General features: G+C 44.2%; 1 protein-coding gene across 2 annotated transcripts in view; it reads left to right on the top strand.

The window, feature by feature from the left end:
- C8H1orf21 (chromosome 8 C1orf21 homolog) overlaps positions 1-12497 on the top strand; it is a 230918-nt gene that overhangs the window by 177551 nt on the left and 40870 nt on the right. For both annotated transcript variants that reach the window (XM_077278794.1, XM_077278793.1), the window contains one exon: positions 207-301. In XM_077278794.1, coding sequence (XP_077134909.1) covers positions 207-301 — 95 coding nt within the window. The remainder of the gene's footprint in view (positions 1-206; positions 302-12497) is intronic.

Raw genomic sequence — 12497 nt, 5'->3', positions numbered from 1 at the left:
TACGTCAATGGAATGTCTTCAAAACATCTTTCATGTCTCTGATATGAAGACACGATACACAAGAGCTCAGTTTAGCTTAAAATCAATGAAAAAATATTTCAAGAATTTACAAAGCAATTTAACACTTTCCATGCAATGTCTTGATGACAATTCCGTGTTCCAATGTTTAGAGAACAAAACTAATTATTGCTCATTTATCTTAACAGATGAATACAGGATCAAACCAGTTGAAGAAGTCAAGTACATGAAAAATGGAGAAGAGGAAGAGCAGAAAATTGTGCAAAAGAACCAAGAAAATTTGGTAGACATTTACTGATAATTTATCCGTATTTATTGCTGGATGTCCATTGATTGTTATCCACCTGCATCATTTCTAATGGAAGCATGATGTTATCTCTGAATGTTTGTTTAGCCCCTTCCTGTCATGGACAATTTCTGTTTTTGCTTTTTAATTTTTTCCTCCTCTTCTTCCAAGATTCATAACTTTATTTATCTGTCAACTTGGACATATAGGGCTTGTTTTTTACAGGACAACTTGTACGTATGAATGACACCAATTATTTTACCACAAAGTGGACTGGAAAAAGGGAAAAAAATTCCATGTGCGGTGATATTACGAAAAAAATGCAATTCAGACATTGTTTTTTGGGGATTGTTTTTATGGCACACATTGTGTAGTAAAAATGACCTGGCAATATAATATTTCTCATTTGTACAATTATGGCGATACCAGACAGATCCAGATTTTTATTATTTTAGTGGTGAAAAAAATGGGAATTTGTAAAAAAAGTGTTTTTATTATTTTTTTTGTTATGTACCAATCGGGTGAATTATTTTTACATTTTTATAGATCGGATTTGAAAGGAGCTCTCTGATGACAGGCGTGAAGGTCTTGAACAGACCCCCGCCTGTCATGGCAACCCATCGCTGCTGACGGGCACATAGAATAACGCACCGGCGCGCTGCCGATGTCAGAGATAGACCGTGACATTTAACAGGCTCACAGTTGTGCGCGGAGCTCTGCTTCCCTTGTGGCTGTTAGAAGCAAGTCCTGGCTGTGTGTCACAGCCATTATCTGCCACATATGGCGCACGTTCACCAACATACTATACTACTGTAGTCTCGAAAGCTTGCAATTTGTTACCATCTTTTCAGTTAGCCATTAAAAGGTATCAACCACTGAGGACTCTCAATTCTAAATATTTTTCTACTGCAAAAATGGCAGGATAACTAATGTGCTGTTTGGCTGCCAGGAATCCTGAAGGAATACATTGGACACACTGTTTGCATATGGGTAATTCCTAGCAGCATATTACAGTGACAGCTGGGTTTTAAGTTGCCATAATGGAACACTAACTTCTGTATAGGTAAAGTTTGTACATGTGATTAGGGGCTATGGGGTCTTTGTTCTTTATTCATGCATTATGTCTGTAGGGTTCTAGCAGTTTTCTGCCTCCACATACGCCATTTCTAAAGTTGTTTCGTTTTGAAAACGGCTCTACCTGCATCCATCCTCAACCCTTGTACGGTTCAGTGGAGTCTGAGGCATTTTTCTTTTATAAGATAAATTACAAAGTTTATTTGTAGATACTTTATTGATTTAAGGAAAAAGTATGTACAGATTCATTTTGCCAGGGGCGAGGGGTCAGGAGATGTATTTGTTCATGCTGCTTAGTATGTTTGGATATCTCTGCTTTGCCCTTTACTGATTTTTCAATGCCTGCCAAGAATTAGACTTTGAGGCCAAGAAAGCTCCATACTGGGGGATGTTGTGTTAGACCAGCAGCACTGTTCAGAAAATAAGGATGGACGGCATGCATGCCCCACATTGTGACCGGCACGAGCTCTTACATTTTGTCTGGGTTACGTGGCATTTGCACAATGTGTCAGAGATAAATGCGGTGTTTGATAAACCTTTCTACAGACTGAGTGATGACAGCAGCTCCAGCACGTCTGTCACATCAGGATGAGCATTAAGACAAGTTGTATTTATAAGCCAATATTTGATGCTGGGTGGGTTTCCGAGGACACACTTTGTCACATCATTTGAGCTACTAACAGAACGTAAATCAGTGATGACGAGATAAAATGGAGAAATTATAATATCTGTGATGCTGCAAATGAAGGTGAAGATACTCCTTTTCATCCTCTTCCTTGCTCATAACCACTTTGGTCTCTATCCATTAAGAGTGGCGTTTTGTATGGAAGTCATAAAGAAGTCAATGTTGGATTAAGATGCTCCTAATTCTTTGGGAGACCTGCACCTCTTAATTAATTTGACTCTTTTAACAACTGCTGTGTGCTTTCTCCAGAAATGTTTCTTCAACTAGGGGCTGCTGTAAATAAGGAGGAATTTGTCAGGAGAGCATTGCCATACCTTGTCCTACGCGAACACAGCCCACTTTGGAGAAGCTGGCAGGGAATGGAGTAAACACAAAGCAAACTAATGTCTCCAGCCATATCAGATTAAAACTTCACTGTTTTATTGCAACAGCTTAGAAAGATCCAGGTACATTACAAGGGTGGCGTCAAGGCTTCAACCAATGCGTTTCAGACATGGCAGTGTCCTTAATCATGGTATAATTAATTTCACTGTTACAAACGTAACTTAAATAGAGAGACCATCTAAAACACACCCAGAATAAGTGGGAAGAAAGAAAGAGGGTCTTTTTAGACTGTTGACAATGGAATGAATAAACTACACCTGAAATCATTAAAGGATTATTTGCAAGTTTAAAAGAGTTTTCCGAGGCTACTTAAATTTTTTCTTGTGATCCTAAGAGTTTACAGGAGGTAATTGCTAACTACTGTACCTGACTGTTATGACCGGCATCGAGCTCTGCTGGATCGTAGGATTATGGACAGCTCCTGCCGTCACCTCTGCAGCTTCCTGTGACATCACGTCAACAGAGCAGCAGCTTGTCTTCCATTCTACTCTGTTGATGAGTAGTCTATGAAGATATCACGCTGATTTACAGCTGGCTCCCCACTGCTTAACTGCGGGGAGCCAGCTGTCATTCAACATGATGTCAGCAGTCATGCCTTGTCAACAGAGCAGTCCAGAAAAGGAAGAGCAGAATCACCAGCAGGAGCAGTCAGTGACCATTTCTTCCCATTGCCAGGCAGAACAGGCAGGCAGTCAGCAACTACCCGCTGTGAGACAGCGGATAATTTTCCATTCACTGTTGGTCCGACAGCCATGGCCTCCAAAGATTCTATGAATCGGGGCTCTGATGAGCTCAAGTTTAAGAGAACGGAGATCGATCATGTGCACTACCACTCCATTCATTTTTAATGAGAGCACCCATAACACTTTTTTGAGTCTTGGTTGAAGAGAGCAATTCACTCTCGTCGTTGTTCTGTGTTTAAAAAGATTGAATAATTGTTAACAAACATTTCTATTTGGAAGAATCACCATACGATGTCAAAATGCCACACTATTTAATAATGGAATAGGATATCCATTTTTAGATACACTCCTTTAGTGACCCTAGTTTCTAAATTAATCTGTTTCCATGGACAATAATGGATGTTTTAGACCCGCTCCTATTTTTGATTTATTTAAGTCCTTCATGACCTTGGGATTTTCCATTTTTGCGTTCTTGCTTTTTGCTCCTCTTCTTCCCCAAACCACACCTTTTTTGTTTTTCCGTCAATATGGCAGTATGGCCCTATGCGGGACGAGTTGTACTTTTTGAATGACATGATTGATTTTACCATACCATCTACTGAAAAATGGGAAAAATATACCAACTACAGTGAAAATGCAAAAAAAGTGAAATTCCACAATTGTTTTTTAGATTTTCTTTTTTTTGCCAAGTTCATTTAATGCTAAAACTGATCTGGCAACATGATTCGCTAGGTCATTATGAGTAAGCAGATACCAAACATGTATAGGTTCCTTTTTGTTTAATTGGTGAAAAAAAATCCAAAGTTTGTAAGAAAAAGGAGATAGGAGATCTCGATAGGATATAGGATAGGAGATCTGCAATGGCAAGCACGGGGGTCTTCTGCAGACCCCTGGCTGTCATTTCAACCCATCGGTACCTCGCAATCACACGACAGGGGGGCCGATGGGTGGGTCTTATGATGCGCTTCCGGTACGCTTCAGTTAAATGCTGCTGTCAGTGATTGATAGCAGCATTTAACATGTTAACAGCCACGGGTGGATCGCGATTCCACCTGCAGCTCTTAGGGGCACATGACAACTGATGAAATCTAGCCACATCCTTCTTCCTCAAGGGAGCAGGATCTCTCATTTTTTCTGTACTTAGGTTATAGTGATTAAAGTATAAGGTTATGAGCAGTAGTAGCTTTATAAAAAAAAAGCAAGGAAAATGGTAAAGAGACATAAAAAACCCCATGAAGGTTAATTGAGAAAACACAGAGAAAAGATATTTTAAAGACACAGAGATCAAAGGAAATGAGACCTTTATGTGATTATTGGGATATGATCAGTTGCTACCTAAAGTTAGATGGAAAACATGGTATCTGAGGTCAACATCCCTGGAGTGGATGTTCTTTAAAACCTTTTTCTCAAGCACAGTATTTTCTGTATTTTAAAAAAAACCTGCTATAAAAAATCATATAAAATGAAACTGGCAAAACTAAATTTTATTTTTATAATATCTGTATATGTATCAACGTGCCTCCTTCATACTAAGCATAGTTTGCACAGTTTTGAGCTAGAACTAAATTACTCAGTGGTTTCAACAAACATTTATGACATTACATGAGCTCAATAGTCCTGGGGAAACAAAAAAATCTATATTCTCAATGTGAAAATCTTCATAAAATAATTTCTGCGATTAGGCTTCACACGAGGTGAGCAAATCTTCTGAAATTCAAATTCGCCAGCTTTACTAAAAAAAAAAAAAAGTTGAAAGAATCTGTTAGCAGGTTTGCTGTGGAATCTGAGAGCAGTATGATGTAGGGACAGAGACTCTTGAGTCTAGCGATGTTTCACTTACTAAATTGCTTGGTTCAGTTTTGTTAAAATCCCTGGTTTCTCTGCAATAGATGTAGGAGTGGTCAGAATGATCAGCTTTATATAACCCTGCAGACATTACTGGCAGCTTTCAGCCCATGTACAATGTATATAGTCAGTAAGCTGTGGTGGGGCAGGATAATACCAATTATTATCTGGACTACCTGGCACAAGACAACTAGTCCTGTAGTGAAAATCTCCTACTGATAAAACAATGATTGTATTAAAACTACAGCAAGGTGGAGACTCATCATTGGAATCGTGCTCTATGACCCTTGAGGTAGGTCAAATCACTCAGCTGCTCACAGAGGTAGACACAGGAAAGTTTTTTCTGCTAGTTTATTTAAATCACTACTTATGCCAGTCCAAAATCTGTAAACAAAAAGATAACATAGCACAGTCCTTATACCTACGGGAATCACCCCGCTCAGGGTAAAATCAAGAGTCCAGCATAGTTGCGCATAAACACTTCTCTGGCAGAGAAAAAACTCAGTGGCAGGACATTTAACTTGTTGAACCACACCCTTGGGGTGGAGAAATGGTGAATAACCATCCTGTCCATCTCTTACAGCTACTCACAGAAAAACCCAACCCTTTCATGGATGATAACCCCTCTCAGCATATAACATGCTGGAGAAAACTTCTGGCTTTTCACCTCACGGAAGATGGCAATCTTCTTGATGCATAGCTCCCCTCACTTACATTGCCAGTAATCCTGTCACATATCCCCCCCCCCCCCACCACTGCCCATAGCCAGTGGTGCTGAACCTTGGGCAGTGAGGACTCTGAACCACCATATTCCTCTTTTATTGGAAAGATGGGGTTTTGTCACCTTTAGACACTAAACAGGAAATTCTGGAGAGGGCATCAGCATTACCGTGCAACTTCCCATTTCTGTATTCTACGTGGAAATTAAAGTCCTGGAGGCCTAAGAACCACCTAGTCATCCAGGCATTCTTACCCATCTTTTCTCAAAACCATCTCAGAGGTGCATGGTCTGATACTAGCTTAAACGTACGGCCTTGTAGGTAATACTTCATTGTATCAATGGCCCATTTGATGACTTAGCAGTCTTTCTTGACAATGGCATAATTTTTTTCACAGGAAGAGAGCTTCCGACTCGGATACAGGATGAGGATGGAAGGTTCTTCACCATTTATTTCTTGAGACAGCACGGATCCCAACCCAATGTCTGAGGCATCCTCTGGACTATGAACTCTATACTGAAAGGGACTCTGTCACCTGAATTTGGAGGGAACAATTTTCAGCCATAGGGGTGGGGTTTTCGGGTGTTTGATTCACCCTTTCCTTACCCGCTGGCTGCATGCTGGCTGCAATATTGGATTGAAGTTCATTCTCTGTCCTCCATAGTACACGCCTGCGTAAGGATAAATCGCAGTTGCAGCCACTTCTGGATTGCCACGACCTTGTTTACTACTTCATGCTCCACTACCTTCGTATGCACCAGCAACTCTGAGAATAGGTCACGGTTCCACTGCAGCAGTCCTTGACACTGTTGCTTCTGGGCCGGCAATAGGGCCTCCACGATCCTGACATCCTCCACTTTGTGTTTGGGACAAGCCCCCAGTCATGGGTCTTCCAGTAGGTTCCCGATCTCACCACGGTTTTAGCAAGGTTCACCTGGTATATTTGGTGAGGCTTCCTTCATCCTGGCTCGTGGACCTTGTAATTAACCTCACCCTGTTTTTCCACCACCTTATATGGGCCTTGCCACTTGGCCAGGAACTTGCTCTTTGCCATGGGGATAAGCACCAGTTTGCAGTCCTGAGGCTGGAACTGCCTCAGCCTTGCTGATCAGTTATACACCCCTTCCTCAGCTTCCTGTCCCTGGAGGAGATGTACTTTCATGATAAGCATCAGTTTCGCCATTCTCTCCTGCATTCGGGCAGCGTGCTCTATGATGCTCCAATAGGGTGTGATCTTGAATTCCCAGGTTTCCTTGGTGATATCCAGGAGCCATTACAGATTTGGAACATACAGGAGCTTGAACGGAGAGAAACCAGTGGAGGCTTGAGGAACTTCTCTGACAAAGAAGAGCAGGAATGGAAGCACATAGTCCCACTCTCGAGCATCCTTCTCAATGAGCTTCTTGAGCATAGCCTTTAAGGTCTTATTGAAGCGCTCCACTAGGGCATCTGTCTGCGGATGGTAGATGGAGGTTCACAGCTGGGCAATCTGCAGGACCCTACACAGCTCCTCATCACTCATGCAGGATGTTCCTTGGTCCGTCAATATCTCCTTTGGCAGGCCAGTCCTAGAAAAAATATGGACAAGCTCTTGGGTTATATACTTGGTGGATGAGTTAATCAGTGGTACCACCTCTGGGTAACAGGTCACATAGTCCATGACCACCTGGATTTATAGATGTCCCCATACAGACTTAAGTGGAGGACCTACTATGTCGATCACAATTCTCTCATATGGGACCTCTATAACAGGTAACAAGACTAGTGGACTTTGGAAGTCGGAAGAGGGAGTGGTTACCCCGCAGGTGGGGCAGGACCTTCAATAATTTAGGAATTCTTGGTAGCAACTGGGCCAATAGAAACTCTGTATTGTCCTCTCCTGAGTTTCTTCTAGACCTAGATGTCCCCCTAAAACATGCTAATGAGCCATGTCTAAAACTCTCCACTGATAGGGACCCGGAACCTACAGCTTCTCAACGATTTACCCTCCCATCGGTTCAGGGGACATGTTACACTGTGCGGCTGTATCCAGGATTGTGACATTGCCAATAGCTCATGTCCTTAACAACAGCCGCTGATAATCCCTTAGCAGAATTTGGACACCCCCCATTTGTGTCTCTCTCTAGTGTCTCTTCATGGTGAGCCCATCCCCTTTTAGGTATTCCAGTATGGAGAAGTGATTGTGTCCTGTTTCCCTAGGGATTTATCGACAACCTGGTACCTGTCAACTAGGCCAACCAGTTCATAGGCGTTCAGAGGGTTGCCTTGGGCAACCCAAGTCTGTAATGGCCAGGCACGGGAGTGGATGATTCTGTCCATCACCACACTCTCAACTACCTGGGCAGGAGTGGAAGACTGGCTTCAACCACTTCTGAAATAGATGTAGCAAGTCAAATGTCTGCGAGCTAGGGGAGTTTGTCATCGCATATGCCCAGTGGTGGACTCATTGGGCTCTAACCAACATAGTTACTACTAGGCATGCCAATATTTTGGGTTTTAACTTGGCATATTTCTTGGCATTCTGCATCGCTAAGACATAATATTCCTTTTGGGGTTCACCTGTCAAATATGGCACCAGCACTTCGGCCCACTGCTGAGGTGAAAGTCTCTCCCGATCAGCCACCCTCTAGAAAACTGTGAGAAAGGCTTCCTCATCATCTCCCTGGGTCATCTTCTGCTTGGCTCATCTTACTATCTTCCAGACTTGTGTGTTGTCACTTGAACTTGGGGAGGGGCAGTTTCTCTCCTGCAGACATCCCCTGCTAAGAGTTGCATCTGCCATTGCTGCTGTTGGATCTGCTGCGTCATGAGTTTGTCTCCTGCTGTGCTTGCTGCTTCTCTCAGTGCTGCTGGCTATGGACCAGGTGCTTGATCAGCTCCTCAATGCTGCCAGACTTTACCCAGGAGGACATATGGAATTTTTTGTAGCAGCTACACATTTGTTCCTGGAACACTGCCATCATTTGAAACACCAACTGAGGTACAGTATGTCGACTGACCCAGCTTCTCACAGAGGTAGACATAGGAACGTTTCTTCTGCTGGTTTATTTAAATCACAGCATAAACCAGTGCATGGTTCTGCAAAATAAACATGGCCTTTCTGGCAAAACTGAGAAATAAAAAGATAATGTATAGCACAGTCCTTATGCCTGTGGGAATTCGCCCTCTAAGGGTACAATCAATAGAGTCCAGTTGCAGATAAACACTTCTCTGGAGCTCTCCTGCCTCCAGACCCATAGACAGAGAAAAAACTTAGTTGCAGGACATTTAACTTGCCAAACCACACCCTTGAGGTGGAGATATGGTGAGTGGCGGTCCCGCCCATCTCTTACAGCTACTCACAAAACAAAACCCAAACCTGTCATGGACCATTAAAGGAAACCTGTCACCCCCAGGCCTTTGTAACTAAAAGAGCCACCTTGTGCTGCACTAATGCTGCATTCTGACAAGGTAGCTCTTTTAGTTCGGGTCCCTGGCACTGCTGCAATAATTGCTTTTGAAGTTTGTCCCTCATACCTGTGAAATCGCCAGGGAAGCAGGTCTTTCTCAGCTAATCCAAATGCCTCCCAGCCGTCAATCATGGCCTCTGCGCGCTGGGCACCGCCTCCTCTCCTTCATTAGTGTCCCCGGCGCCTGCGCTGTAAGTTCAAAGGGCAGCGCAACTGCGCATGCCCGAAAAAAAAAACAACAGCGCAGGCGCCGGGGACTCTAATGAAGGAAGAGGAGACAGCGCCCATCGCGCAGAGGCCCTGAGTGACGGCTGGGAGGCGTTTGGATTAGCGGGGAAAGACCTGCCTCCCTGGTGATTTCACAGGTATGAGGGACAAACTTCAAAAGCGATTATTGCAGTAGTGCCAGGGACCCGAACTAAAAGAGCCACCTTGTCAGAATGCAGCATTAGTGCAGCAGAAGGTGGCTCTTTTAGTTACAAACGTCTGGAGGGGGGGTGACAGGTTCCCTTTAACCCCTCTCAGCACATAACATGCTGAAGAGAAACCTCCGGGTTTTCACTTCATGGAAGGTAGCAATTATTATTATTATTATTTATTTATATAGCACCATTAATTCCATGGTGCGGTACATGAGAAGGGGTTACATCAAAATACAAATATCACTTACAGTAAACAAAACTAACAATGACAGACTGGTACAGAGGGAAGAGGACCCTGCCCTTGCGGGCTTACATTCTACAGGATTATGGGGAAGGAGACAGTAGGTCGAGGGTTGCAGTAGCTCCAAAGGTGTTGAGGTGGCCGTGTGGTCTTTACAGGCTGTAAGCTTCTTTGAAGAGGTGGGTTTTCAGGTTTCTTTTGATGGATCCAAAAATAGTGGATAACCGGATGTGTTGGGGCACTGAGTTCCAGAGGGTGGGTGATATTCGGGAGAAGTCTTGCAGGCGATTGGGTGAGGAGCGAATAAGCGTGGAGGAGAGGAGGAGGTCTTGGGAGGACCGGAGATTATGTAAGGGAAGATATTGAGAGATTAGTGTGGAAATATATGGAGGAGAAAGGTTATGGATGGCTTTGTAGGTCAGTGTTAGTAATTTAAACTGGATATGCTGGGAAATTGGGAGCCAGTGATGGGATTTGCAAAGAGGGAAAGCAGGAGTGTAGCGAGGAGAGAGAATAATTAGTCGGGCAGCAGAGTTAAGGATGGACCGGAGGGGTGCGAGAGTGTTAGAAGGTAGGCCACAAAGGAGTATGTCGCAGTAGTCGAGGCGGGAGATGATTAGGGCATGCACGAGCATTTTGGTAGAGTGTGGGTTGAGGAAAGGACGGATTCTGGAAATATTTTGAGCTGGAGGCGACAGGAGGTGGCGAGAGCTTGGATGTGCAGTTTGAAGGACAGGGCAGAGTCAAGGGTTACTCCGAGGCAGCGGATTTTGGGGACGGGGAAAGTGTGATTTCATTTATTTTGATAGATAGATCAGGTAGGGAAGATATGCGTGATGGAGGAAAGATAATGAGTTCAGATTTGTCCACATTGAGCTTGAGAAAGCGAGAGGAGAAGAAGGAGGATATGGCTGATATACACTCTGGGATTCTGGAGAGCAGAGAGGTGACATCTGGGCCAGAGAGGTAGATCTGAGTGTCATCGGTATATAGATGGTACTGGAAGCCATAGGACCTTTATGAGTTGTCCCAGGCCGAGTGTATAGATTGAGAAGAGTTAGGGTCCTAGGACAGATCCTTTGGGGACTCCAACAGAGAGGGGACGAGATGAAGAGGTAGTATGGGAATAGGAAACGCTAAATGTGCGGTTGGCAAGGTATGAGGAGATCCAAGATAGGGCAAGGTCTTTGACCCCAAAGGAAGAGAGGATCTGTAGTAGGAGCAGTGGTCAACTGTGTCGAATGCAGAGGACAGGTCTAGGAGGAGGAGTATAAAAAATTGTCTGTTAGCCTTGGCTGTAACTAAGTCATTAGTAATTTTGGTCAGGGCAGTCTCAGTGGAATGGTGGGGACGGAAGCCAGATTGTAGGTTGGCGAAGAGAGAGTTAGATGCAAAGGGAGAGGAAAGTTCAGCATAGACGTGCTGCTCAAGGAGTTTGGAAGCAAATGGGAACAAAGATATGAGGCGATAGCTGGACATACCACTTGGGTCAAGGGATGGCTCTTTGAGGATACGTGTGATTGTGGCATGTTTGAAGGCAGAGGGGAAGGTACCAGAAGTTAGTGATAGGTTGAAGAGATGGGTTAGGGATGGGATTAGTGTGATGGTGAGGTTGGGAAGGAGATGGGATGGAGTCAAGTGCACAAGTGGTGAGGTGTGATTTAGAGAGATGAGCAAGCTCCCCTTCAGAGATTTTGGAGAGTGAAGTTATGGGGTTTGGGCATTGGTCTCTCATACAAAGGGGTTGTGGTGGTTGGACAACAAAGACTTGCCTTGTTTGGTCTATCTTATTTTTGAAGTGTGTGGCAAAGTCCTCGGCAACGATTAGGGAACTCTGAGGGGGCAGTGGTGGGCGGAGGAGGGAGTTAAAAGTGTTGAACAACTGTTTGGGGTTGTGGGATAAGGAAGATATGAGGGTTGTGAAGTAGGCCTGTTTAGAAGAGGTGAGAGCTGATTTGAATGCCAGTGTTGCTTGTCTGAGTGCAGTGAAATCATCTTGCGAATGCATTTTCTTCCAACGCCGTTCTGCAATTCTGGATACTTGCCGAAGCTTTTAGTGATGTTATTGTGCCAGGGTTGTCTATTGGTTCGTCACACTCTGCTCTGCATGACAGGGGCGACCGTGTCAATAGCTGATGTGAGAATGGCATTGTAGAAAGCAGTGGCAGTGTCTGTGTCATGGAGTGAGGATATAGAGGACAGTGGTAGGATAGAGTCAGAGAGTGTGTGGGTGTCTAGGTGTGCGAGGTTCCTGCATGGCGCTGGACATGTGTGACAGCTGAGGAGGACAGGGATGAGAAGTGAGTAGATGGCGGTCAGATAGAGGGAGAGGGGAGTGTCATGGTTCCCAATGGCAGGGGAACGTCAGGACACATAAATAACGAACGAGCTCTTGGGTGATGGAATCTCGAGCTGACCGTGAGCTAAACCTACCACACAACTAATAGTGGCCGGGGGGCGTGCCTACGTTTTATCCCTAGACGTCTCTCGCCAGCCGGAGAACTAACTTACCCTAGTAGAGGAAAAAACAGACCTGGCTTACCTCTAGGGAAATTCCCCCAAAAAGGAGACAGAAGCCCCCCACATATATTGACGGTGAGTTCAGAGGAAAAGACATACGCAGTATGAAGGTAGGTTCAGCAAAGCGAGGTCCGCTTACTAGATAGTAGAAAGATACAAAAGGGAACTGCA

Source organism: Ranitomeya variabilis, chromosome 8 (assembly GCF_051348905.1).
Source record: "Ranitomeya variabilis isolate aRanVar5 chromosome 8, aRanVar5.hap1, whole genome shotgun sequence".
Lineage (NCBI taxonomy): Eukaryota > Metazoa > Chordata > Amphibia > Anura > Dendrobatidae > Ranitomeya > Ranitomeya variabilis.
The sequence above is the reverse complement of the archived record's forward strand: the minus strand, read 5'-3'. Positions and strand labels throughout refer to the sequence as shown.